The sequence below is a fragment of the Tripterygium wilfordii genome, chromosome 10 (assembly GCF_013401445.1).
Source record: "Tripterygium wilfordii isolate XIE 37 chromosome 10, ASM1340144v1, whole genome shotgun sequence".
Taxonomy (NCBI): domain Eukaryota; kingdom Viridiplantae; phylum Streptophyta; class Magnoliopsida; order Celastrales; family Celastraceae; genus Tripterygium; species Tripterygium wilfordii.
Window position 1 is genome coordinate 10,075,994 of NC_052241.1, and position 23,583 is coordinate 10,099,576.

A 23,583-nucleotide genomic window follows, 5' to 3' on the forward strand; every position below is an offset into this window, starting at 1 on the left:
AACCAAAATGCAACCCAAGTTACACGTTCCATTTATTGATAACCCCATCTCTATTCCATAGTCCAAACTCCAAACAGGAAAAGAGCTGCCAAGGATATCATGACCCAACGGCTTCAAAAGAATACGCCACTGAAAACTTACCAGAAAATAAGTAGATTGTTTTTACACTATTAGATAAAGCCAAAAGGAAATCCGATCTGACTTGATTAATTAAACAACAAATTTCACAACACAAGCATTGTGAAATCACACCTGTCAGCTGCCGTTAAAGTAGCACAATAAGGAAACAACATATCCACTTCAATATATGTTCAGCCTCTCCTACGTGAAGCCCTGTTGAACATTTCTTTGATTTTCTGTGACTCGGTCTCTACCTTTTCCTTTTTACCTCGCTTTCCACTACTCTTCACTTTACCCCCACCCCTCCCCTCCTTCAAATAGACGTAACAACATCAAGAAATCAGTTACTAGAAAATTGCATAACTATAAAATTTAAAACTGAAGAATGTATTTTGATTCCATGCATTATTTTTTTCCTATTCGCAGAAAATGTGCCAGTATTAACCAACAATATGTTTCTAGGAAGGGTTTATCATGCACAACTACTTGTACCTGTGAGACTCAAAGACCCTCCCCTATCTTCCATAGCAGTTAAAGAGCTTTCAAAATCTGGTGCTTTTCCGGTTACCTCGTGTATTTTTAATCTAGAATCATATGTAGTAACTTAGACATGTCGGGCATCCCATCCGAAAGGAGACCATTACAAGCATAAATAGTTGAAGTCACATTCCTTCATAAAGAGAATTTTGCTTTGAAATTGGAGGTTCTTAAAGTTTGAGAACATACTTCACACGGCCGCATAAAAGCTTCAGCCAAGGCTCATCTTTCATGTACTCACCCAATATTGTAACTGCGTCAGCCACTGCACCAAATAAAGATGTGATTTAGCTAAGAGCACATCAATTTGACATAGGTAAATGAAATTACTGTAAAAAATAATCAAAAAGTGACTTTTGACAAACTTGACATGGAAACTAACATTAACATCAAGTTCTTAGAGGGATGAAAGACAAACAAACAACGCAACCGACATGCTTATCGATGTTGCCACAGATCCTCACAAGATTACTTGCTCCTCTCACGTACAGCCATGCGCACATAGAGGCAACTACACCTGCCCACAAAAATGCCACACCCACAATCCATAATCAGACTCCTTCCACACCCACAATTCATCACCATTATCCTCTCCAACTCAAAACTGTTCCATTATTAAGTTAAACCATATCGTATGGTCTGTAGCAGTGACCCTTGTCTTTTTAGCTCAAAAAGGTTCACCACTTGGCTATTTTATGCCTATACACAAACAAGTGCACACATAAAAAATTGCTTCTCATTGAAAGTTTGAGTGTGTCTCTCTCGTCTCAAGCAGCACAGTTCTTGTCCAATGTTGCTAGGGTCTGTTTTATTTGCATTACCTGCAATTGAATAAATCTGAAGTTATGTCGCAAGTAGGCGTTCTCACTAAAAAGAAAGAGGAAAAATAACAGCAGTTACATTCTCGTTCAAAAGATGGCTGTAACAATTTGCATAAAGGAAAGATTGAGTAGTTATTAGGGTAAACACGATGTTGGAGAGCCGCTTAGCTCCAGGACAATAACATGCCAGGGTAAAGTTATAAGTTAAGCATAACCAGCAACTTCTTCAATCTAAGATTATTCTTTTCCACAAACTGAAAAGTATATCCTAAAGATCAACATCAGTTTTCAATGGGTTAAGTGAGACCTTGGAATACAACCAATTTAAAAAACTTGGAATCATCAAGCTCGTAGAACTCTGACATTCCAATTTCTGCACACAAAGGTAGGGGGAAGAAGGTTTAAAAAACATTAGTCAGAGGGAGGGAAAAAAACAACAGAAGCTGTCAAATAATATTGCCGAAAACGTAAGAGATTATCCAATGACCCAGTTGTCATAACTCATCATTTGCAAAGTAGAAAATTAACAACAATATTAATATCATGGTTCAGTCTTTCACAGACAAACTTCACCTGATAAGAATCTCCATTAAACTGTCTGAACAGCCAAACGGCTAAATTGCCAAGAGTAACTATAAATGTAGGTTCCCCCTTTAAAGTTCTTAACCAGAAATGATGCTGATATTAAGATTTTTTTTTAAGTTTGCTGACCAAAATAAGAAGTCAAGCCACTTAAATAGGTGCAGACCATTTGTCCTAATTATGAGCCGTGTGTATAAATAGGCATTTGACAGACTGATTGTTGCAACTAAAGTTTGAAACAAAAACAACACAGATGGCAGGAAACCTTTGATTTCGCAAACCACTTGCATACAGTTCTCCGCAATTGAGAACATCTGCTAATATCCAGGATAGGCATTGACGGAGACAATCTCGTCTAGTTGTCTGAACTTTCCATGCATGGTCGTCCCCCTTTTGCATTCATATAACAGGTATGTCACTACCAGTAAAAGAATGAAGTTCATATACTGCAAGGATAGCACTCTGCTAAATGGCAGCATTTATTAAGTTTTCTGTCATAGATGTACATCCCAAAATGACCAACAAGAGAAGACCTGAAAATCCATTATCAGACATTCATTTCCTAATTTTCTGTCAACACTCCAATGAAATATTAGCTCATGTATCTCAAACTAATGGTCAGATATGGCAGTCAGCCAGTCACATTAGTCTTCCATGTTTCAATTCAAACAACGGCGCATGATTGAAAGGGAAAAAATTCTTGACAGTGAAACTGAAATAATTGTTTAAGAAATTGAAAACAAAATAAGAATTCAGGTTCCAGATCCCCCCTGATTGGGAATTGGGGATAATCACACAAGAAAGATGATTGTACTATCATTCCAGCTTCTTCAAAAATGGGCAACAAAATGAAGACAGGATCAACTGGAGTGGCAGTATATAGGCTCCCATCTGAACAGAAAAGAAAAATGAAACAAGACAAAGCCAATCAACCCAGTATCATATTTTTGGGATATATATGTCGGTAAGATATGGAAAAATATGTTTTTTTTAACAAAGATATTAACACAAAAAATATTGATTGAAAACTTAAAGAAGACACCTAACCAAGGCATGGAAGATAGCTCCATTCAGGTCAAACATATATCAACCACCTTCCAAGTTCCAAGTGAAGAAAGCTATTCTATGCTTAAGTTTCAGGTTTCCAAATTCCCTTTTATCAGTTTATGGAAGTTTCTCTAGCTCACCTCACAAATTCTTACAGGAGTGCCTCGAAGTAAGTATTGTTTTACTCACAGAAGAGTATAGCTTATAATAGACATTTATTTGTCTTGAAAACATTCCTGTCTGTTTTGAGGAGGTGGGGACTTGGAAGCCACAAGTCTAAATCCAAAAAAGAAATTACAACAAAAAAAGGAGGAAGATTAACTTTGACTTCGTAGAAATATGCACCTCGGCACCCACGGCCTCAAAGTAGAACGATAGTTCCAGTTTATTTCTCCATTGACTGCTACAAAATTATCATATGCCAAAGCTTCTTTCCGTAGCAATCTGATAAGAAACCGGGAGTTGAATCATCCAGAGGACCACATCTAACCAAGAGTCACGAAGAACAACCCACAACAAGAAACAAAAGGATACCACTATTCCAGCTCAGGCAAAAATTCTAGTAGTTTCCCAAATGCCAGGCTCATGTGGTGCAGTACTCAACTTTGGGGTTCATCCACAATATTCGAAATGATATTTCGCCACCACTATTAGCCTTCATAGTGAGTCGTTTCAGTTAGGAGTCTCCAAAAATCATTTCATAGGTATCGCCTCGTCTTTGCAGCAGTTGTTACGATTCCCTGATATACCAATGGTGTTCCCATGATCATGATGTATCAACTCCCCCGTGGTGGAAAGGGGAAATGAAGTAGACCAGGAAGCTGACACCCTGTCTCTTCTTCGAGGAGCAATGGCTCTTGAAGGTCAGAGTTCCTACAAACTTGTATGCCATTGGTACTTCTAACTGCAATTAAACAGAGGAAAGCCAGAGCTGGGGTTGCGGCGAAGTTGACCACGGCATGAGAACACAAATGTTTTGAGCCTTCTATGAAAAATCCTCTCCCATCGTCAACATACAAAGTACACAACCAAACCACAAATGACCCTAACCACCATACCCTTAACAAAAATGGGAATTTCTCGGACAACTTGAACTTACAGTAAAGAGCATAAAAGCTCAACACAAACCAAGCTAAACCCTGTGCAGCAGGCAAGCAGATAACTGACCAATCCACAACTTTCCCATCAACAGTCTCTCTAATCAAACCAACTCCATCAAATCCTAACACCAAGAAATTGCACAAACAACACGTAGAAACAACAAAAGACAGACAATTTGAAATCTGTTCCGATTTTAACTTCAAAAATTTCACCATCAACACTAATGCTGCGGCGAACTGGGCTCAAGTTCGCAACAGGATCGTCCTTGAGGGTTCTAACTCTACAAACACACACAAACAACCCGTTTTGCAGAAATGAAAGAGAAAAACAAGAAAAAACATCAAATATATGCAAATTGACGATAGGCTTGAATTACCTTGAGGAGGGATTCTGCGAATTGAATGTTGGTTGTACTCGTTGATGCAGCAGAGATTTTATTGGGCTGCCCATTATCAGATACGATGAGCTGGTGAAGGAAAATGTACGATTGAGAGAGTCGAAATGTAGTTAAGCGAGTATAGAGATCAAAGAAGGGCATTTCACCATATAGGTGCTGTGCGACGGCAACGAAGGCCTATCTGGAGATAGAACCTCAATACACATTGCACATTATACAAACAACAGATCTTTGTCAATCAATAACATTTGGTCTGCGGGGCTTAGGCCCAGCCAGAGAATAAAAGGATGGGAAAATTACAGGCGGATACCATTTGTGAAACTTTTAGACACTTAAGTCCAGTCCAAAAAACTTTATCCTTCTAAGGTATCACTAATATGCTAATTACTTTCTTACCTTTGTCTTATTCCTCTGATGAGAACCCACACCGGCCCATAAGGCCCAAGGTAGAACTACAACCCAGAAAACCGGCTTACTAGGTGAAGGTGTCTTGGATTCTTATAAACTAGAGTTGGTAGCCCTATTTTTTCGACGTGGGATACTCATCAAACCACCCCCCTTGGACAGCCGACGTCCACGGCGGCTACGCTCGCCTGGCGGCTCCGCTCGCCCTTCAGACGGCAGCCCTTTCCCGGACGGTAGCCCTCTCCGCAAACGCGACTCTCTCAATGAAAGCACCAATGATGAATACCCACACCGGCCCATAAGGCCCAAGGTAGAACTACAACCCAGAAAACCGGCTTACTAGGTGAGGGTGCCTTGGATTCTTATAAACTAGAGTTGGTAGCCCTATTTTTTCGATGTGGGATACTCATCATCCTCCCACAACACCTACACTTCTCTTCTATTCTCTCTCTTTCTCTCCTCTATTCTTAAAGTATGAATGGGGCTTACCAGAGTGTAAGTACTGCTCTCTGCTGCCTCTCAAACTTAGAAGGCCAATCACAAGTAAATACACATCGATTTAGAATGCAACAAATATATACAAACTGAGACGATTTTTTATTAAGATTTTGTTCATGTTCAGTCTCAAATGTTTGTTCTTACAAAGGAAGGTTTCTAATGCTTATTTGAACACTTGCTGTTAGCATAAAAAGATTGTGACTTCCATTGCTGTTTAACATAGATGTCATTAATTGATTGCTAATCTATTATGTCATTGGCATGTCGTTTTATGTGTTTGTACCTCATCTCTCTTCCTCAAATCCATCTCGGCCAATGTTACTGTTTCAAAACAGTAACATTAGTCGGCCATTGTTATTATTTCGAAAAAACTTCAGATCCGATCGATTTCGATGGCGGTTCGCCATACCACCATCACAGTTGGACTCCCCTCATTGAAGCACACAATACCCATCCAGGTACCCCCAAAACGATCATCGGATATGACCGTTTTAAAACCTGCTTCAAAACAATAACATTGGTCGGGCAATGTTACCAATGTTACTATTTCAAAATAGTAACATTGGTCGGCCAGTGTTACTATTTGGAAAAAAAACTTCAGATCCGGTCAATTTTAGCGGCGGTTCGTCATACCACCACTACCATTAGAATCCCCTCACTGAGACGCACAATGCCTAGTCAGGTACGGCCCAAAACGGTCACCGGATATAACATTGGTCTGCAAATGTTATAATTTAGAAAAAAAACTTCAGATCTGACAGATTTCGACGACAATTTACAATACCACCATCACCATTAGACTCCCCTCATAGAGACGCATAATGCCCAGCCAGACATATTTGGACCAAAACAACAACCATAAAAAGAGATGAGAGAGAGAGAGAGAGAGACGTAGTAAAGAGATGCAGTAGAGATGAGAGAGAGAGAGAGAGAGAGAGATTCAGTAGCAGAGAGAAAGTTGTTGTGATGAGAGAGAGATGCAGTAGGAGAGAGAAAGTTATTGTGATGAGAGAGAGATGCAGTAGAGAGAAGATGTAGTGAGGTAAGAAAGCTGTAGCATATAATAAGAGAGAAAACCATATTAGATCTAATCTTTTTGAAAAAGGGCAAAAAAGGAATAAGATAAAATTTAAATTATTTAAATATTATAAAAAATAAAAGTGGACTTATGAGAGATAAAGTTTTTTGGAGTGGACCTAGATGTCCAACAGTTTTGAAAGTGGTATTAATATGTCATTTTCCATAAAAAGATATAGGTATAGGGGTCATCATTTGACCCGCGGACCTAAAACATGTCTTACTTGAATCCGAAATTGCATTGGGGTTGGGCAGCCCGACCCTATGTCTCGGGTGGGCTTGGGCTCCATTTCTAGGGCCAGGCCCAGCCCCAAATCCGACACATCAGGTCAACTTTGGACTGTCTCAAGCTCGAAGCCCGGCCAATGACATCATTCATTTTATTTATATATAATATATACACATATGTCTACAACTTTTGTGAGATGATTCTTCATTATTGTCGGAACCACGTCCAATATCTTTCCTGTCAGATGCTCATGCATGCATAGCTCGCTACATAACTAAGCCTGACCCATTGGCCCGAAACCCGATTCGTTTGGGTTCGGCCCTAGCTTGGGCTTCCATTTTCATCCAAAGCCTGGCCCAATGCCGACCCCTATATGGGTTCATAATTTTTGGACTCCATGATATTCATAATCTATGTGGCATACCAACTAAGCATGCCACATAGATTACTTTACAAAAACCTTATGTTTCACATTCATTTCCCCGTTTCCCTCTCTTATGAAGCTACTTTTCACTTTTTTTGCAACTTTTTCTTCTCTTATCTCTCTTTCGTCTCTTTTTCTTTTCTTAGCATCATTCTCTCTCATTCTTTCTGTTTCTCTCTCCTCGAATATTTCATCTCAATGTTGCAACAATCAACAAGAAAAAGTAGTTGTGATTTTCAGCGATTGTTGGTGGTTTGATTGTTGTTGGTGTATATTCTCCCATTGGGTTATTTTATTTCATTTTCACAGTGTAATAAGGCACCATAATGAGTTACATTATCGTCTAACACTCTACTATTACCAAAGAAACTTAATAAAAGAGTATCATTAGGTGCATAGAAGAATTTGTGAGAATGATGCATTTTTTACTCTTGAATTGAAGGAAAAAATTAAGGTGCATAGAAGAATTAACAGAGTCAAAAGCCGAGAAATAACTATTCATGCTCTTAACCAGCAGGCCCGTGCCATTGGTCTCAGCCCATGAATTCAGGAAACTCCAAAGAAATACGTCTCATCGGTTTAAACATCCAACCTGAGGATTCTTTCACCTCTAAGCCCGATGCCTACAACTCATAATCTAATTATTATCTATATTTTTTATTGTAATGTTTAAATATAAAATCTATAGAAAAATATTTTTTTAATTTATATACGATACAATACTTAAAAGGGAACCTAGATGTCACAGGTGTCATTATTGGAAATAATATTTTCACATATTATATGGGTAATTGTTTGTCATCTTCTGCTCTAGATAGGAGGCCCCACAATTATGGTTGTTGGGAACAAGAGTTTTGTGGATATGAATGTTGGATTTGCAGGTGTGCTAGGGCTTGCTGTCAGCCCAAAGGATTTGATAGGATGGTTTATATGATTCTACACCAAATCTGACCTCTACACCAAACGGACTGTGTACAATTAGAGAACACAAGTCGCTGGCTCGAGGCTTGCCTTCCGAGAAAATGACTTAAAATGTCTGGAGTGTCAATCTGGAAAATAGAAGACTAATCACCGAAATGAAAAGAGCTCCTATTGAAGTGAAATGAAAAACAACGTATTGTTGGAATGCATCAAGATCTTCATTGACAAGATACATCCTGGGATGTAGGCGTGTTTTACAAACTTAAACTAAAACATAGTTGTTGGGGCTTTTGGAAATGTAAATCTAAGTACTAGTTGATGCGGAGCCATGCTAAATAAAAAGATAAGCGACAGGAGCCATACCTAAGAAAGCAAATAAATGATTGAAGACACCGGGTCTGTGTTTGACGCGAGGTAGTTTGCTGTTTTTTCCTCTTCTTCTTTTATAGTGCTAAGAGATGAGCACTTCTTCTGTTCTTCTTCAAGTGTTGTTGTGGGATGTCATAGGAATCGTGGTATGACCACTCTCTTGTTGCTTGTTGGAGTGACTGGGTTAGTGGGCTTTGTAACCGCAACATTCTCATGAATATGGGAATGATGGCAGCATCTCTCTGGTCGTGCTTCTTCTTTATGGAGGAAATGGCTCTCCTAGAAGTCGTGATAGCTTTTGCTTCGCGAGTATTCAAGCTTCATGGTCGAAAACATGGGAACATAACTTGTGACGATCATTTCGTTGTTGCTTCTGTACGAAAGATTGTGTAAAAATATAAACTTCTGAGTTGTGAAAAATGAACATGGGTCGAGTCTTGTTTTAGCTAGAAACATGTTTGAGAGAAAACTGAGTTGTTCAGGTAACAGAATTTCGTTTCTCCAGGACCTTCTTTGATGTAACCCAGCTCAAATCTCGATAACAATCCAACAAACCACGTTTGGAAAGAATCTATGCGTTAGGTTTGTACAATAATTATATTTACCTTTTATTTTTGTGAGGGTTAAGTAAACTTTTGATAAAGATACCTAAGATTTCATTTTGATCACCCAAATATCAAACGTTCCAAATCAATCACCCAAAAAAAAAAATTTGTTACACTTTGACCACTCAGACAATTTATGGGATTTTGGACAGTTAACAAGCTGAGGTTGAATTTAAAAATCAAACAAATCATTTTAAAAAAAAAGTGATAATGTGTAATTTTGTAATAGAAATCAAAATTTCCGTAAAAAATTGAAAACTCCACGTCATATTCTTCTCCAAATTTATCTTTCTACCTTTAGACCTAATTCCTTTGCCTCCATCCCCCATTTTCTACAATTAGATTTGTCTCCTCTCTTCATCTTCGCAAACCCACAATATAAGGCTAGAATCATGACTAACGAGCACAACTCCACTGACAGCCCCCTTTTGCCCCTTTCCACACCCGAGAGAAGAGCCCTAAGTCCCAAACCCCAAACCTGTATTAGAAGAAACACCCCTCTTCACAACCACCACCGCGGCGTCATGTCAGATCTTGCAGCCAAACGCCCCCCAAATCTCCAAAGACACCACCAAGATCTCCAATGAAGCTCCAACTCTGCAACGACGCGAGGTTGCTATGAGAGACCACCGATGGCGTCACAAAATGTTCAGGAAGCTTGCTTTTCAAAGATGAGCATTCCCTCTCATCACTCCTATCTCTGCCGTTACCTGCTCCAAATAAGAAAGCTACAAAACTAGGCCCCGTTTGGATAACATTTTCTATTAGTATTTTTATTATTTGCTAAGGGCAAATGCAATGGTGAAGTGGTATTGGGCCAACAAAGATGTTGTCTTTTGCTGATGTGGCTGTATTGAAAAATGTGTTTTGCTTATGTGGCTGTATTGGGATAAGTGTTTTGCTGATGTGGATGTATTGATATTTGATGTTTTGGTGTAGTTTTGTTGTGGATAATATGGAGGAATGAAATGTTGTTGGGTTGGGTGGAAAGAGAAAATGTGTGGGAAGAAAAAGTGTATAGAAATTTGTGTTTTGCTGATGTGGCTGTATTAGAATACGTGTTTGACTTGACTTTTTGTGTAATACAGGTGGGACCGGGCCAACAAAAATGTTGGCCCAGTAAATTCATTCCCATTGCATTTGCCCTAATAAAATGTTGGTGGTCATCCAAACATATTCCCAGATATTTTTAGAGAGCATTTATAGTAATTCTCAAAGTATTACTACATACAATTTTACTACATTTGAGTATTTGACCAGTTTTTCTCCATTTTTCCCCATCATACTATGCTTATTCCAATTTTACCCTTATATGTGTTAAATGGGTGAAACTGCTGTCCTGTTGATTTACTTTTCTGACTCTTATTGATGGTAGCACGTGTCACTAAACTGCCATGTTAAAAAAAAGTATTAGATGATCTGATTTATGGATTTGTGCATTCAATTAAACTTTGTATTATCATAACTTATTATTGTGTTGCCTATGTTATTAATTAAAACTTTAATTATCATTTATTAATTGATAATTGAGTACGTATATTTAATTTATTAAAATTAATATATATTAATTTTTACTATTAGATACATGTATATTTGTCAATTACAACTAATATGAATAATATCTCTGCACGTAATTTATCATAATATGCTACACAGCAAAAATGTTATCAATAAAAATTCAACCAAACACCACACAATATTCAAGCAGCATATCTGCTATTAAAATTGTCAAGCATTTTTACTACCATCATTTTTATTGGCATATCTGTTACTTTACAAATGTTTTACCAAACTAGTCGTAGAATCCCTATTTCGCATTAACTGCAATGTCCAAGCTTGCAATGGATCAAAGACAAAGACCCAAATTCAGAACCCTCATTATCTGTCCGAGTGGTCAAAGTCTATCAAAATTTTTTTGAGTGACTGAGTTAGAGTGTGTTTGAATTGAGGGATTTGGAGGGAAAGGAAGGGAGATAGAGTTTCCTTCAAATTCATTTGTTTTGATAGTTTATTAAAAATTAAAGGGAGGGATTTGAGAGGAAAATTTCTTTAAATTTTTATTAAAATTCTTTCTCTCCAAAATGAAGTCATTTGGAGGGAAGAGATTACTAATTAAGTCATTTATAAGTTAAATATTTATTTTACCCTTGTACATAATATTTTAACATAAAAATAAGGATAAATTAGTAAATTAAACAAAAAAAAAATTTATCTACTCAAACATGGAAGAGGGAAAAATAGTCTCCCTTCCCCTCCATTCCCTTCTCTCCCCTTCCCCTCCCTTCTCTCCCCCTCCACTCGCTTCTCTTTCCTTCCCCCTAAATCCCTCAATCCAAACACACTCTTAGAGTGTTTGATCTTTGGGTGATTAAGATGAAATATTGAGTATCATTTAGTGACTAAGAGTGTGTTTGGATTGAGGGATTTGGGGGAAAGGGAAGAGAAGGGAGGGGAGGGGGAGAGAAGGGAAGGGGGACTATTTTTCTCTTTTACATGTTTGGGTAGATAAAAAAAAAGGAAAGAAAATTTGTTTAATTTAAAATATTATGTACAAGGGTAAAATAGATATTTAACTTACATATGACTTAATTGGTAATCTCTTCCCTTCAAATGACTTCATTTTGGAGAGAAAGAATTTTGACAAAAATTTAATGAAATCTTCCTCCCAAATCCCCTCAAATCCCTCTCCTTAATTTTTAATGAATTATCCAAACAAGGGTATTGGAAGGAAACTCTATTTCCATTCCTTTCCCTTTCCTCCAAATCCCTCAATCCAAACACACTCTAAAAGTTTTGTTAACCCATCTCTATGATCTCTCACTATTTGTCACATGTAATGGTGTGTTGTGTTAAAACTTAAATCTTTAGGTGTAATGTGGGAGATAGCCTGGTTGGTCAGGTTGTCTGTCCAGGACCTTGAGGTCCATAGTTCTATTCTCACCAGGGAGTTTGGGATTTTGGTAGTTTTCCATCCGCTGTGGTGACCTTCATACCTCTCGGGCATGGGCATGGCTTAGCGTGTGTGAGGTCTGTGGGCAACTATCTACTGTACCTTATTAAGCATTTATTGTATTTATTAAATATTTAAATCTATACGTATTTCTATAACTCAATGTCTCGGTGCATTGTCTTGATGCACTTCAAGATAATTTCGCATTTTCTCAATTGCTCTCCCTTCTTCTTTAATACTATAATTATTATTGTAATCGTTCCATTTCCTCTCGTTGAGCTTCTGTGAAGCCAATGATAAGCAGTATTGTGTTTCTCTTAGCTGTAATTGTTATTCAGGCAACCATTAGCAATTGATTTTGTTGCAGATATGAAAAAGTAGGATTAACATCACCCGATCGAGGTACGAGCAGTGTCATCAATGAACTTGTGAGGACAAACATCTCAATAATGCTCATGAGATTATAAGCGCGTAAAATGGCGTAAAGTGAGCCATTCACGACAAATAATCGATACTAACGAGTTTGGTTGATACCAATTGACAGTGTTCGGTAAAGAAAGAGTGGTAGCGAATTGAAAGCAATTGAGATTGCAGTGGTTTTGGAATCTGATGAATTAGAATTGGCCATTAGAAACAAAAATGACAAGTTTTGGCTTACTTTTAGCTCTAATGTCAAGTTAGACAAATAAAGATATGGAAGAATGCACTTAGTTCTCCACATGTCATGAGTTGTTGCTTCAAGTGATAAAGAGATAAAAGTATGATTGTTTAACTGGATAACAAAAAAATAAATAACAATCACTGATGAAGGATTCCAGAAAAAAGTTAAGGAATTTTTTTTTAAATAAAATGTATTTGTCTTATACATACGCGAGAAAGATAATAAAAACGAAAATCATTCCCGAGAGTAGAAAAAAGCCATTGAACTCGTCACATAATGACGCATTTTCTATGAACTTTATTATAATAGATAGATAGATAGATAGATAGATAGATATGTGTGTGTACATATACATACTTTTACGTTTAAAGCCTGGAAAGCTAGCTTGTGAGATGGATGGATGGATGTGTTTTTGTTAAATGTTTCAAAAGTAAGATAAACAATGAGATATTGTATTCGCTAGCTAGATTGTTCCAAACTTCCAATTATGAGACATAGAGTAAGTGGTTCTGGAGTCTTCTCGAGTTGGAATCTGTCAGGAAAAAGTAGCATGTGGATCCCACCTCCACTAATTCGAAAAGTAATTTCAACACTTGGAATCTGTTAGGGTCAAACAAAAGTAGCTTGTGGACCCACGTGCGCCCTTGCATTATTTATTCATAAAAAAAGAGCACTAAAATATAGCATTATTTATTCATAATAGTGTGTTTGGATTGAGATATTTGGGGAAAGGGAAGGGAAGGGAAGAGAAGAGAGGGGAAGGGAGGGGAGGGGGAGAGAAGTGAAGGGAGGGGAAGAGAAACTATTTTTTCCTTTTTTATGTTTGAGTAGATAAAAAAAAGAAGGAAAAAAAATTGGTTTAATTTATTAATTTATCCTTATTTTTATGTTAAAATATTATGTACAAAGGTAAAATAGATATTTAACTTATAAATGACTTAATTAGTAATTCATTCCCTCCAAATGACTTCATTTTGGAGAGAAACAATTTTAACAAAAATTTTAATAAATTTTCCCCTCAAATATCTCCCCTTAATTTTTAATAAACTATCCAAACAAAAGTAATTGGAAGTAAACTCTATTTCTCTTCCTTTCCCTTCCCTCCAAATCCCTCCATCCAAACACATTTTAAAAGTCTAAAATAATTTAAAATTTCTATAATATTAAAATATGTAATAGGAACCTACGCCGATCTCAGTCCAGATCCAACAAGTGAAGATTAAAGAGGTTTCTTTGGCATGAAGGGGAAGTGAAACTATGGATGACAAAATTTTGTTTTGTATCAATGAGGAAATTTGTACAATCCGGATAAAATCAAGTTACATGTCTTAATTTGGGTTCAAACACAAAATTCTTATTTGGTTTAAAACAATATCCGAGTCCAAACACATAAATTTTGTTTGAACCCTAACCCATATTAGATTATTATCAGAATTTAAATCGATTTGGATATTGATCATTTAAGTACATTCGAAATTTAATTTGGATTAGAGTATGAACATACAAATATTTTATGAACACGTCGTGATGTGATGTGATGTCGTTTACACAGAAACAATTTGGTTTGATGTAATTTCAGATTCTTCAATCTTTTCAAGTTGAAAAAAAATAATTTGTAGATGTTGAAATTATTGAAATTTAGGGATTAGGGTGCGTGGGATTTAAATTTTCAAAAATTTGATTTGATTTGATTGACGAAGATGCCATTTATATTTGTTTCTACTAAATTTATTCTTGAAATTCCTGGAATAAGTTGATTATTTGAATCTGTAAAAAAACTCACCCAATTCTTATCTTGTTTTTAAATAAAAAAAAAGGAGAGTAATTTTCAGAAAAATAATTATGTGGATCCACTTGGCCCCCGTGCATTATTCATAGATGTAATAGGAAACTGCACGGGACAGGCGGACGCCACCCATTACCCAATTCTTATCTTCTTATTTATTTTTAATTTTTTTTTAAAAAAAGGTGTAATTTTGAGGAAAAAACAATAACGTGGATCCCACGTGGCCCCATGCATCATTCATAAAATTGTAATATAGGAAACTGCATTGGAAACATCACCATGACCTATCCACCTCAATTAGGTTAAAAAAAAGAAAATCTATTCTAAATGTAATAGCAAATTGCCACCGGCCACCCACCAGCTCCCCGGCCCCAAGCTATGTATCTACATCAATTAGGGTTAATAAGAAGAAAAGGTTGGCGTTTCTCTTCCTCGATCTGTATTTTGAATTATCTCTGTTTATTTGGTTTTATAAATCTTTAATATCTCGTTGATTTTTGTAGGCTGGAAACACAATTGATGGTCATGGTGATGGTAATACAGTTGATGGTAGGATGATAATCTCTAATAGCTGTCCCCCTTTCTATTCCGGTGGATCGAAAGCCACAGCCATCCAGTATTGAAAAAAAAAGGTGACTACCTCCATCCGCCCTCGCTGGCCATGGATCAGCAAAGACTTTCTCTTTATTTTCAATTTTCAATCATTTAAATGTTTCTTTTGTTTTATAAGCATTTGACTACTCCGGCGGCCGGCGGGGCTCGGAGGGGAAACAAAAAGCAAGTCTCTTCAACGTTTGATCTGCTTTGCTGGTCAATCAATCCATCTGCGGATAAAGAGAGGTCATGTTAATATTACCTTATTGATCATGCTTGTATTATTATTAATGCTTGCATTATTATTTGTCTGTTGAATTTCATAGGATGGTAATACAATTTATATTGATCTGCTCTCGTTGATTTTTCGTAGGACGGTGATACAATTTTGATGGTGGTGATGATTGATCTGCTCTGTGTAAAAGGTATAATAATCTTGGTGCTTATGTTCAGATCTGCTTGTTGATTTGGTTCAGATCTGTCCGTTGTTTAATACTTTCATTTGTTGATTTGGTTCAGATTTGACATCCAGAGAGTCCTTAGGCCCCTTCCCTTGGAAGCAAACAAAAAAAAATGTTTAGCTACCACTTCTAAAGAGTTAGGCGAGTAGCCCTTTCTTGACCAGGAATGAGCTTTTCAACTTCTGCCTTCAATGGCATCTTCCTAATCTTTTTGTCTCTTAACTGATTTGATGCAGTATCTTCCTAATCTTTTATCTATTTCCTGATTTGATGCAGTGCGGGAAATTGGCTTGAATCAATGCCCTGAGAGAAAGGGAATCATCATAGGCTGTTCTCGTAAGCGCTGTAAGCCTAGCCGCTGCTGCTTGAGTTGCCGCTGCTGGGTGAATATCCTTTGCTATTGAATCTGCTCCTGCTCCTGCTATTTCATCTATAGAGTCATCTGCCGTTATATAGTAGGCTTTGGCTTTTTCAGGGCAAAGACCATGCCAAACTCAGTTTTCTGAACGAAAACTGAAGCAGGCCGGCCCTCACCCAAATAGCCAAATCTAAATTCCCTTTTGAAAGGATAGGTAACAGACCTGAGTATTCAACAAAATAACTCACCAACAATTATGGGACCTGTGTTTTTAACAAAGTTCTAAAATTCCCTTTTGAAAGGATAGGTAACAGACCTGAGTATTCAACAAACTAACTCATCAACATTTATGGGACCTCCCCATAGCCAAATCTAATTTCCCTTTTGAAAGGATAGGTAACAGACCTGAGTATTCAACAAAATAACTCACCAACAATTATGGGATCTGTGTTCTCAACACAGTTCTAAAATTAGTTCTAGAATTAACATTCTCAGAGTTCTCTACTCACAGTTTTAAAATTAACTCACAGTTCTAAAATTAGTTCTAGAATTAACATTCTCACAGAGTTCTCTACTCATAGTTTTAAAATTAAACTCTCTCACAGATGTAAGATCCTTTTACCGCGTTTCTTCCATTTCTCGGCTTTAGTTAAATTCAGTCCATCGAGTTTTGAAATAATTTTTGCAATTGTCGGTCTTTCTTCTTCGTCATCTTCGGTGCACTTCAAAGCCAGCTTGGTTATCTTCGTTGCCTCCCTTAGAGTGCAACCCCTTTCCATCAATTTGATATCAACGATGTTGCCTGTATGTGCCCTCTGTCTTGCTATCTCTTTGATATGCAATAAGCTGCCATGCCCGTCACTTATCGACAAACTTCTACTTAGCATGATGGCATGCATCATCACTAACCCAAAAGAGTATATGTCATACACCTTCGAAGAAGGCACTGTTTCAACCAAAAAAAAGTGTTAAAACAGTCAACAAGTAAATAGGATCATGCATTGTTAGTGGAAGGGCTTTGATTTACCTGGTTCATACATCATGTTGTGTGCTTCCAATGGTACGTAGCCTCCTGTCCACCCATACTGTCTCTTGGTTCCTTGGACCGTTATTGACCCGAAGTCAATTATGACGGGATGACAGTCCTGTAAAATTGATTTAAAATCAATTAGTAATACTAATAAATCAACAATATGTGTGAAAATTGGTGTATTAATATGTTGCTTTTTTAACCTCTCTGACTATGATGTTGTGTGGCTTCAAATCCCCGTGTATGAAATTAGATCTGTGTATCACAGAAATTCCCTTTGCCACTCCTTTAATTATCGTGAGAACATTCTCCCATGTCATGGTATCAACATCTGCAAGGAAAACAAGGTTTTCCAAATATATTTGTTAGATAGATTCAATGATGATTTTTTTAATGACTAAAATGATTGTTTACCGTTTTCAAGCTTCTGATTCAAAGTTTGTCCATCAAGCATCTCATAAACGAGGTAGTGGCCTTCTGTGGTGTTCTCAGATACTCCGTGTCCTAGGAGGCGCAATATGTGGGGAGATTGCAACTGTGGGAGGCTAAGGCTATCAATCTCAGCCTGTTGTAAGGTATAACCAAAAAATTTGTCATAATTTCAACATATGCACTAGGTAGTTGGAGTGTGAGGAGTTAAATAGAGTAACACATCAGTCAGACTACAATTTTAGGAAGAGAAAGAAGGATAAACTTTAGGAGAAAAAAAAAGGATTTAGGTGGTGCTCACTTGGTAGAGTTGTCTTGTGATTTCATTTCCCCTGGCAATTTTGGTTGCTGTGTCGTTTTGTCGTGCCCTGTATGGCCTGATGTGTTTGATTGCAATTGGAAGTCCTAAAATCTGTGACCATTCGGGCATGCGCCCTCGATATACAGTTGCGGAGCCACCTTGACCGATTATGTTTTCATTAGCGAAGTTATTCGAAAACATAGCCAGCTGATTGTGGCTGAAAGCATGAAGGGGTAACCTGCACACAGTAACCCTAATTAATTGAAGACAACATTAAAATCGTAATTTTTTTAATGAGAATGAGAGGGAGGCAGTTTACCTGTTACCTTCAGTAGCCATGATCAGGTCTGTGAGCTTAAACTGCATAAGACACTTGGTTTAAATTGAAAAACCGTAAGTGTCCCCTAAACCTTAAACCTCTAAATCCAAACCTTAAACCCTTAACACTAATTGCATATTAATTGAACACACAATACATGAAAGATAGAGGAAAACACAGTGTCTTAACATAAATTCTAAACCTTAAGAAAGAATCTAAAATAGACCAACCAACCAAATATAGAATCATCCCAAAACCAATAAATCATATAAACCATGAGGATAACAGGTAAATGCACATTAATTGAACACACGATATATGAAAGACAGACAATATATGGAAAACATAGTGTCTTAACATAAACCCTAAACCTTAGGAAAGAATCTAAAACAGATCAACCAACCAAATACAGAATACTATCTTAATAGAAAATGATGGGGAGAAAATTTTTGTACATATCATCCCAAAACCAATGAGGATAACAGGGATCATTATTGACAAACCTTGTTGCAGATTCTCCAAGTCTGCACCGTGTTCCGCTTCTCCAAGTCGTCTCTGCACCGAGTTTCTATTTGGTTCGAGATGTGTTGCCTGGTCCTAGATGGTGATGCATATGGACTTTACGGAGGTTAGTAAAGGGCTTATATCTTGTTATGGGCTCAAGGTCAAAGATTGAAGATTATTATTGGGCTTTTTCTACGGGCTCGGCCTTTTGTAATGGCACATGTGATATACATAACATAGCTTGTTGAAACGGTGCACCTCGAGTGCATCTTTGAATTTAATCTTGTTTTTATTTATTTCAGTCATGTCACCAGGAGAGGAGAGAACTCTTTTAACTACTTTTTCTTGGTGCAGGGAGAGTTGGACCAACTGGAGATATTGGGTGAATCGTCTCTTGTTTGCAAAAAGCTTCTCACAAGCTCAAAAACACTATGCATGAGGGTTCATTCATTCCGTTTCCAATGCTAAAGAATAAAGATTATTAATTCATCCTACAGACTCGTACAGATTGTTGAATTCAGATTATTAATCTCGTACAGATTGTTGAATTCATCCCCGCTGCTTCTAGTGTAAGAAAAGAATTTCCCATCACCAGGCTTGTAAATGTTGAAATAATGGTTGATATAACCCATGATTGAAGAACCAACAGACATTACCTCGAACAAGTGGTTCAGACGAGCCTCCGGTGCAGGGAATCACAAGCGCTGGATCTGAAAGTTTCAGATCACATTTTCAAAGCATTGATTACATTACGGACGATTTATCATATATCTGAACTAGGTATGCAATGGCATCCCAACACTTGAGAGAAAAGCATAGTCATAAGTCACATGGGACATGGCTAGATGTTTGTAGTTCCTCTTGAAATAAAAGCCACAGCTACAATTGCACATACAGATGATCGAGAGAAGTAACAGCACATCCTTTTCCATCACCGCTTATGCTGTTAACGTAATTTAAGGAGGCCATCGGCCCATCACCGTCTTTACTCTTGGGCAGACGCTTCTAAACCTTCCTTCATACGTGGCGCAATCTCAACGGCTACCGACAATGGGACAACTCCCCCAGCGCATCTTCTGTCTTCCAGCTCAGAATTTCTCACTCGTTTCATCTCCTCCATTTTTCTCTGCAGATTGAATCTATTGGCTTGTAAGTCCTCTCATTCTCTCTTTCTGTATATGGTCTTCGTTGATTGAAATCTGGCTTTGTTGAGCTAATCATATTGTGCTCAACAAAAATCAGTTACAGATCGAGCGAATTCAGCGGTTCCTTGTGATTCGAGCTCCTAAAATAGCAATAGTGTTCAAGTTGTAGATTGAATTATAAAGTTGCGATATCCTGCTTTAACTGTGTGAGCTGTTTCCATCTTTGGTTTAAGCTAAATCAGTTCAATTGGTGGTGTCTGGCTGTTGGTGTTGTTGTTTACTTGATTTACTGAATTGGGTGTGCGTTAGTTTTTATAATCGACGAGATGGTTGTATGATTGATTGAAATTAACGATCTGATGAGACGTCGTCCTACGGCGAGCATCCCTTCAGAGATGATGGAGAAGGGAAGTGCCAAAAATCAGCACACTCGCCTCTGCTTCTTGGTTGCATTGTCTGCATTTTTCTGGATTTTGTTGTTCTACTTCCATTTTGTTGTTCTAGGAGGTAGTGCCCTTGATGAATCTCTTAAATTAGGTCCCAGGTCCATTAACACCCAATCCACTACTCCTGCTGGAGTGGAGCCTGGTCATGTTTTCACTCAATCCATCCCTGCCCCATTGAGCAAGAACCCTCCCAAGACTTCCCAGAATGTTAAGCAAAGAACTGAGGAATACCCTTTTATGAGAGCCTTGAAAACTGGAGAGAATAGGAGTGATCATTGTGGAGGAAGGTACATTTATGTGCACGATCTGCCTCCGAGGTTCAATGCAGACATGCTCAAGAAGTGCAAGAGTTTGAGTCTTTGGACCAATATGTGTAACTTTACCACCAATGCTGGGTTGGGGCCTCCACTGGAGAATGTTGAAGGGGTGTTTTCCAATACAGGATGGTATGCCACGAGTCAGTTTGCTGTAGATGTGATATTCAGCAATCGAATGAAGCAGTATGAGTGCCTGACAAATGATTCCTCAATTGCTGTGGCTATATTTCTGCCATTTTATGCGGGTTTTGATATAGCTAGGTATCTTTGGGGGCAAAATATATGAACCAGAGATGCAGCTTCACTTGATTTGGTTGATTGGCTCATGAAGAGGCCTGAGTGGCATATCATGGGAGGCAGGGATCATTTTCTGGTGGCAGGGCGGATAACATGGGATTTTAGGAGACTTTCAGATGAAGAGACTGACTGGGGTAACAAGCTTTTGTTTCTACCTGCTGGGAGGAATATGTCAATGCTTGTGGTTGAGTCCAGCCCCTGGAATGGCAATGATTTTGGCATTCCATATCCTACTTACTTCCATCCTGCAAGGGATTCTGATGTCTTCATCTGGCAGGACAGGATGCGGAAATTAGAGCGGAAATGGCTGTTCTCTTTTGCTGGTGCTCCACGCCCTGACAACCCCAAATCTATTAGAGGGACGATCATTGATCAGTGCAAGAGTTCGAAAGTGGGAAAGCTGTTGGAATGTGATTTTGGGGAGAGTAAGTGTCATTCTCCAAGCAGTATAATGCAGATGTTTCAAAGCTCCCTTTTCTGTCTACAGCCACAAGGTGATTCGTACACACGGAGATCTGCCTTTGACTCAATGTTAGCAGGCTGTATACCTGTCTTCTTCCATCCAGGGTCAGCATATACGCAGTACACGTGGCATCTTCCAAAGAATTACAGTATATATTCAGTGTTTATTCCAGAGGATGACATCCGTAAAAGGAATGTAAGCATAGAGGAGAGGCTTAGTCAAATTGCTCCAGAGCAGGTGAAGATCATGAGGGAGCAGGTTATTAATCTCATTCCGCGATTGATATATGCAGATCCTCGCTCGAAATTGGAGACTCTTAAAGATGCTTTTGATGTCGCTGTACAGTCTGTCATTGACAAAGTTACAAGGTTGCGTAAGAACATTATGGAAGGCCGCACAGAATATGACAATTTTGTAGAGGAGAACAGTTGGAAGTATGCCTTACTAGATGAAGGACAGCGAGAGGTGGGAGGTCATGAGTGGGATCCTTTCTTCTCAAAACCAAAAGATGGCAGTGGTGATTCTGGTGAGTCATCTGCGGAAGCTGCTAAAAATTCTTGGAAGAATGAGCAGAGAAGTCATGAATGAAAAAGAAATATAGCAGTATAGATGTTGAAGATAGTGGTTCAAAACAAAGACTGCTTGTGTTGAAGGATCAATTGAAGGTATGATCTTTCATCAAGTTTGACAGGCGCCCAGATCCATGTTTAAAACATAACACAGATGCATATCATCCTGTTTCTGATATAGTTATATAGAAATTTTCTGGAAGTTTTTGCATTATGGATTATTTGTCACCGATTCTTTGTAGTGTATATTAGCTGAGATTCATCATTTCCTCTGCTTAATGTTATTGTTCAATAAATGGATACGGGAAATAATATAGAGCATTAATAGCCGTTTCTCGACTTTCGAGTCTGTTAATTCTTCTACGCACCATAGTTTTTTTCTTCTATTCAAGTTAAAAATTGGGGAACTAAGCCATAGTCACCATCCTTCTCAGAAAAAAGCCATCTTTGGCGTTAGCTAGCATGCATTTAACTTGTTGAAGAGTCTGACATATAAGAAAGGACGAATCATCCATGTCACTTTACCTCCAAAAAAGAAAAATTCCTTGGCATGTAATGTGGCTCAAGTTATGATAATTCTTGTACTGCTTCCAATACATAAGGGTGATTTTACTCGTGTGAATTTGGTTTAGCAAGCTACTAACTCTGGAGAAAAATAATGTGTGGACCTGTGGTTTGATTCCCTCATGTTTTTGCTTTGATTTCCTCATGTTTTTGCCATCTCTGTTCATTTATCGGTAACAATGACAGTTGTAACAAGAAGCTTAGTTTACCATCTATACGTGCTTTGCCTTAATCAGGATCCTGTTCTAGACTTCTAGCTTCTGCTGGCAATTGACACTAACTGCAATCTATGGTATAGCCTTAATTAACAACAAGGTCCACTGTCAAGTGTATCGGCAGCTGACTGACATTTTGAAGCAGGTTGAAGACTACATTCTATTGAAGTCGGATTCCTTCACTTGAATACCGGCATTGTATTCATCAACAACTGTTATGTTTGAACTGTTTGAATCCTTGCTATCATTTCCTTTATGTATACATGTTTTATTTGCTGAACTTGGTCCAGAAATACGTTGAAGTGTGTATACACATAAAGACCACATGTACTGGAGTTTTCATGGCCAGCGGGGGAGAAACTAATCAGGTCTACCTTTTCTTTTAGTTTTACTGGCTTCAACTTATATGTGATAGTGAACTTCTTTGTTGATATGATACTTTGAAGCAAAACATAATTTTTTCTGTTGTCTGCCTCAACTAATATACTTGGACTCTTCAATATACTCCGCCATACCGGTGTTGACACGGCTCGATGTGGGTATGGGATACGTGTCAGTTCCTTCAAACTTTTTTTTTTGGACACTTCATTTTTTGTTTTTTTTTTCCTTGTGATTCTACTCATTAAATGTGAAAACTCAATTAGAGAGACAATTTAAGCCTTTGTCCCAATTCTTCCAACCGTTATTATATATTCATTAATTATATAAGAAAATTATTTAAGTTATTGGTTGATAAGATTATTAAACTTCATTCGATAAAAATATATATTAAAAATTAGAAAATCATTTCAAAATTACATTGAACATAACATTAATATTTTTTATATAGTATTCCTAACACATATAAGATGACGTACCCACATATCCGTAGCCTAGTTTTGTAAGGTGTTTATGTACCTTTATCATATAGTTTTTGGAGTATGTCCAAGCACTTTTAAAATTAAAGTCCGACACTCAGATATGTATCCATACTCGCCACATGCACCCGAGTTTAGGTATCATAGAGCCTGAACATGACTTCAAAATGATGTACTTCTTCCA

The 23,583-nt window shown here is 37.7% G+C and overlaps 1 protein-coding gene, 1 long non-coding RNA gene and 2 pseudogenes across 2 annotated transcripts; 2 read left to right on the plus strand and 2 right to left on the minus strand.

The window, feature by feature from the left end:
* Window positions 1–638: 638 nt before the first annotated feature.
* Window positions 639–3,768, minus strand: LOC120007388 (annotated as a pseudogene).
* An 11,035-nt stretch (window positions 3,769–14,803) lies between these two features.
* On the plus strand, window positions 14,804–15,690 carry LOC120007689. The gene is made up of 4 exons (XR_005470227.1): window positions 14,804–14,945; window positions 15,034–15,162; window positions 15,261–15,549; window positions 15,644–15,690. It is a non-coding gene; the product is annotated as an uncharacterized LOC120007689 (long non-coding RNA).
* Window positions 15,691–16,542: 852 nt separating this feature from the next.
* Window positions 16,543–18,042, minus strand: LOC120007389 (G-type lectin S-receptor-like serine/threonine-protein kinase B120). Its single transcript, XM_038857583.1, has 6 exons — window positions 18,023–18,042; window positions 17,704–17,941; window positions 17,388–17,538; window positions 17,177–17,304; window positions 16,971–17,088; window positions 16,543–16,889 (listed from the first exon to the last, which is right to left on the minus strand). The coding sequence occupies exons 1-6, from the start codon at window positions 18,040–18,042 to the stop codon at window positions 16,543–16,545; spliced, it is 1,002 nt and encodes a 333-aa protein (XP_038713511.1).
* LOC120007688 lies at window positions 17,459–22,102 on the plus strand (annotated as a pseudogene).
* The last annotated feature ends 1,481 nt before the right edge of the window (window positions 22,103–23,583 follow it).

Excerpts from the sequence above, each read along its gene's own strand:
- LOC120007389 (XM_038857583.1), bottom strand. The coding sequence starts at position 18,042 with ATGGCTACTGAAGGTAACAG. Across the intron at positions 17,305-17,387 it reads GAATCAGAAGCTTGAAAACG|ATGTTGATACCATGACATGG; the intron begins GTAAACAATCAT and ends TTTTCCTTGCAG. Across the intron at positions 16,890-16,970 it reads CAACATGATGTATGAACCAG|TGCCTTCTTCGAAGGTGTAT; the intron begins GTAAATCAAAGC and ends TGGTTGAAACAG.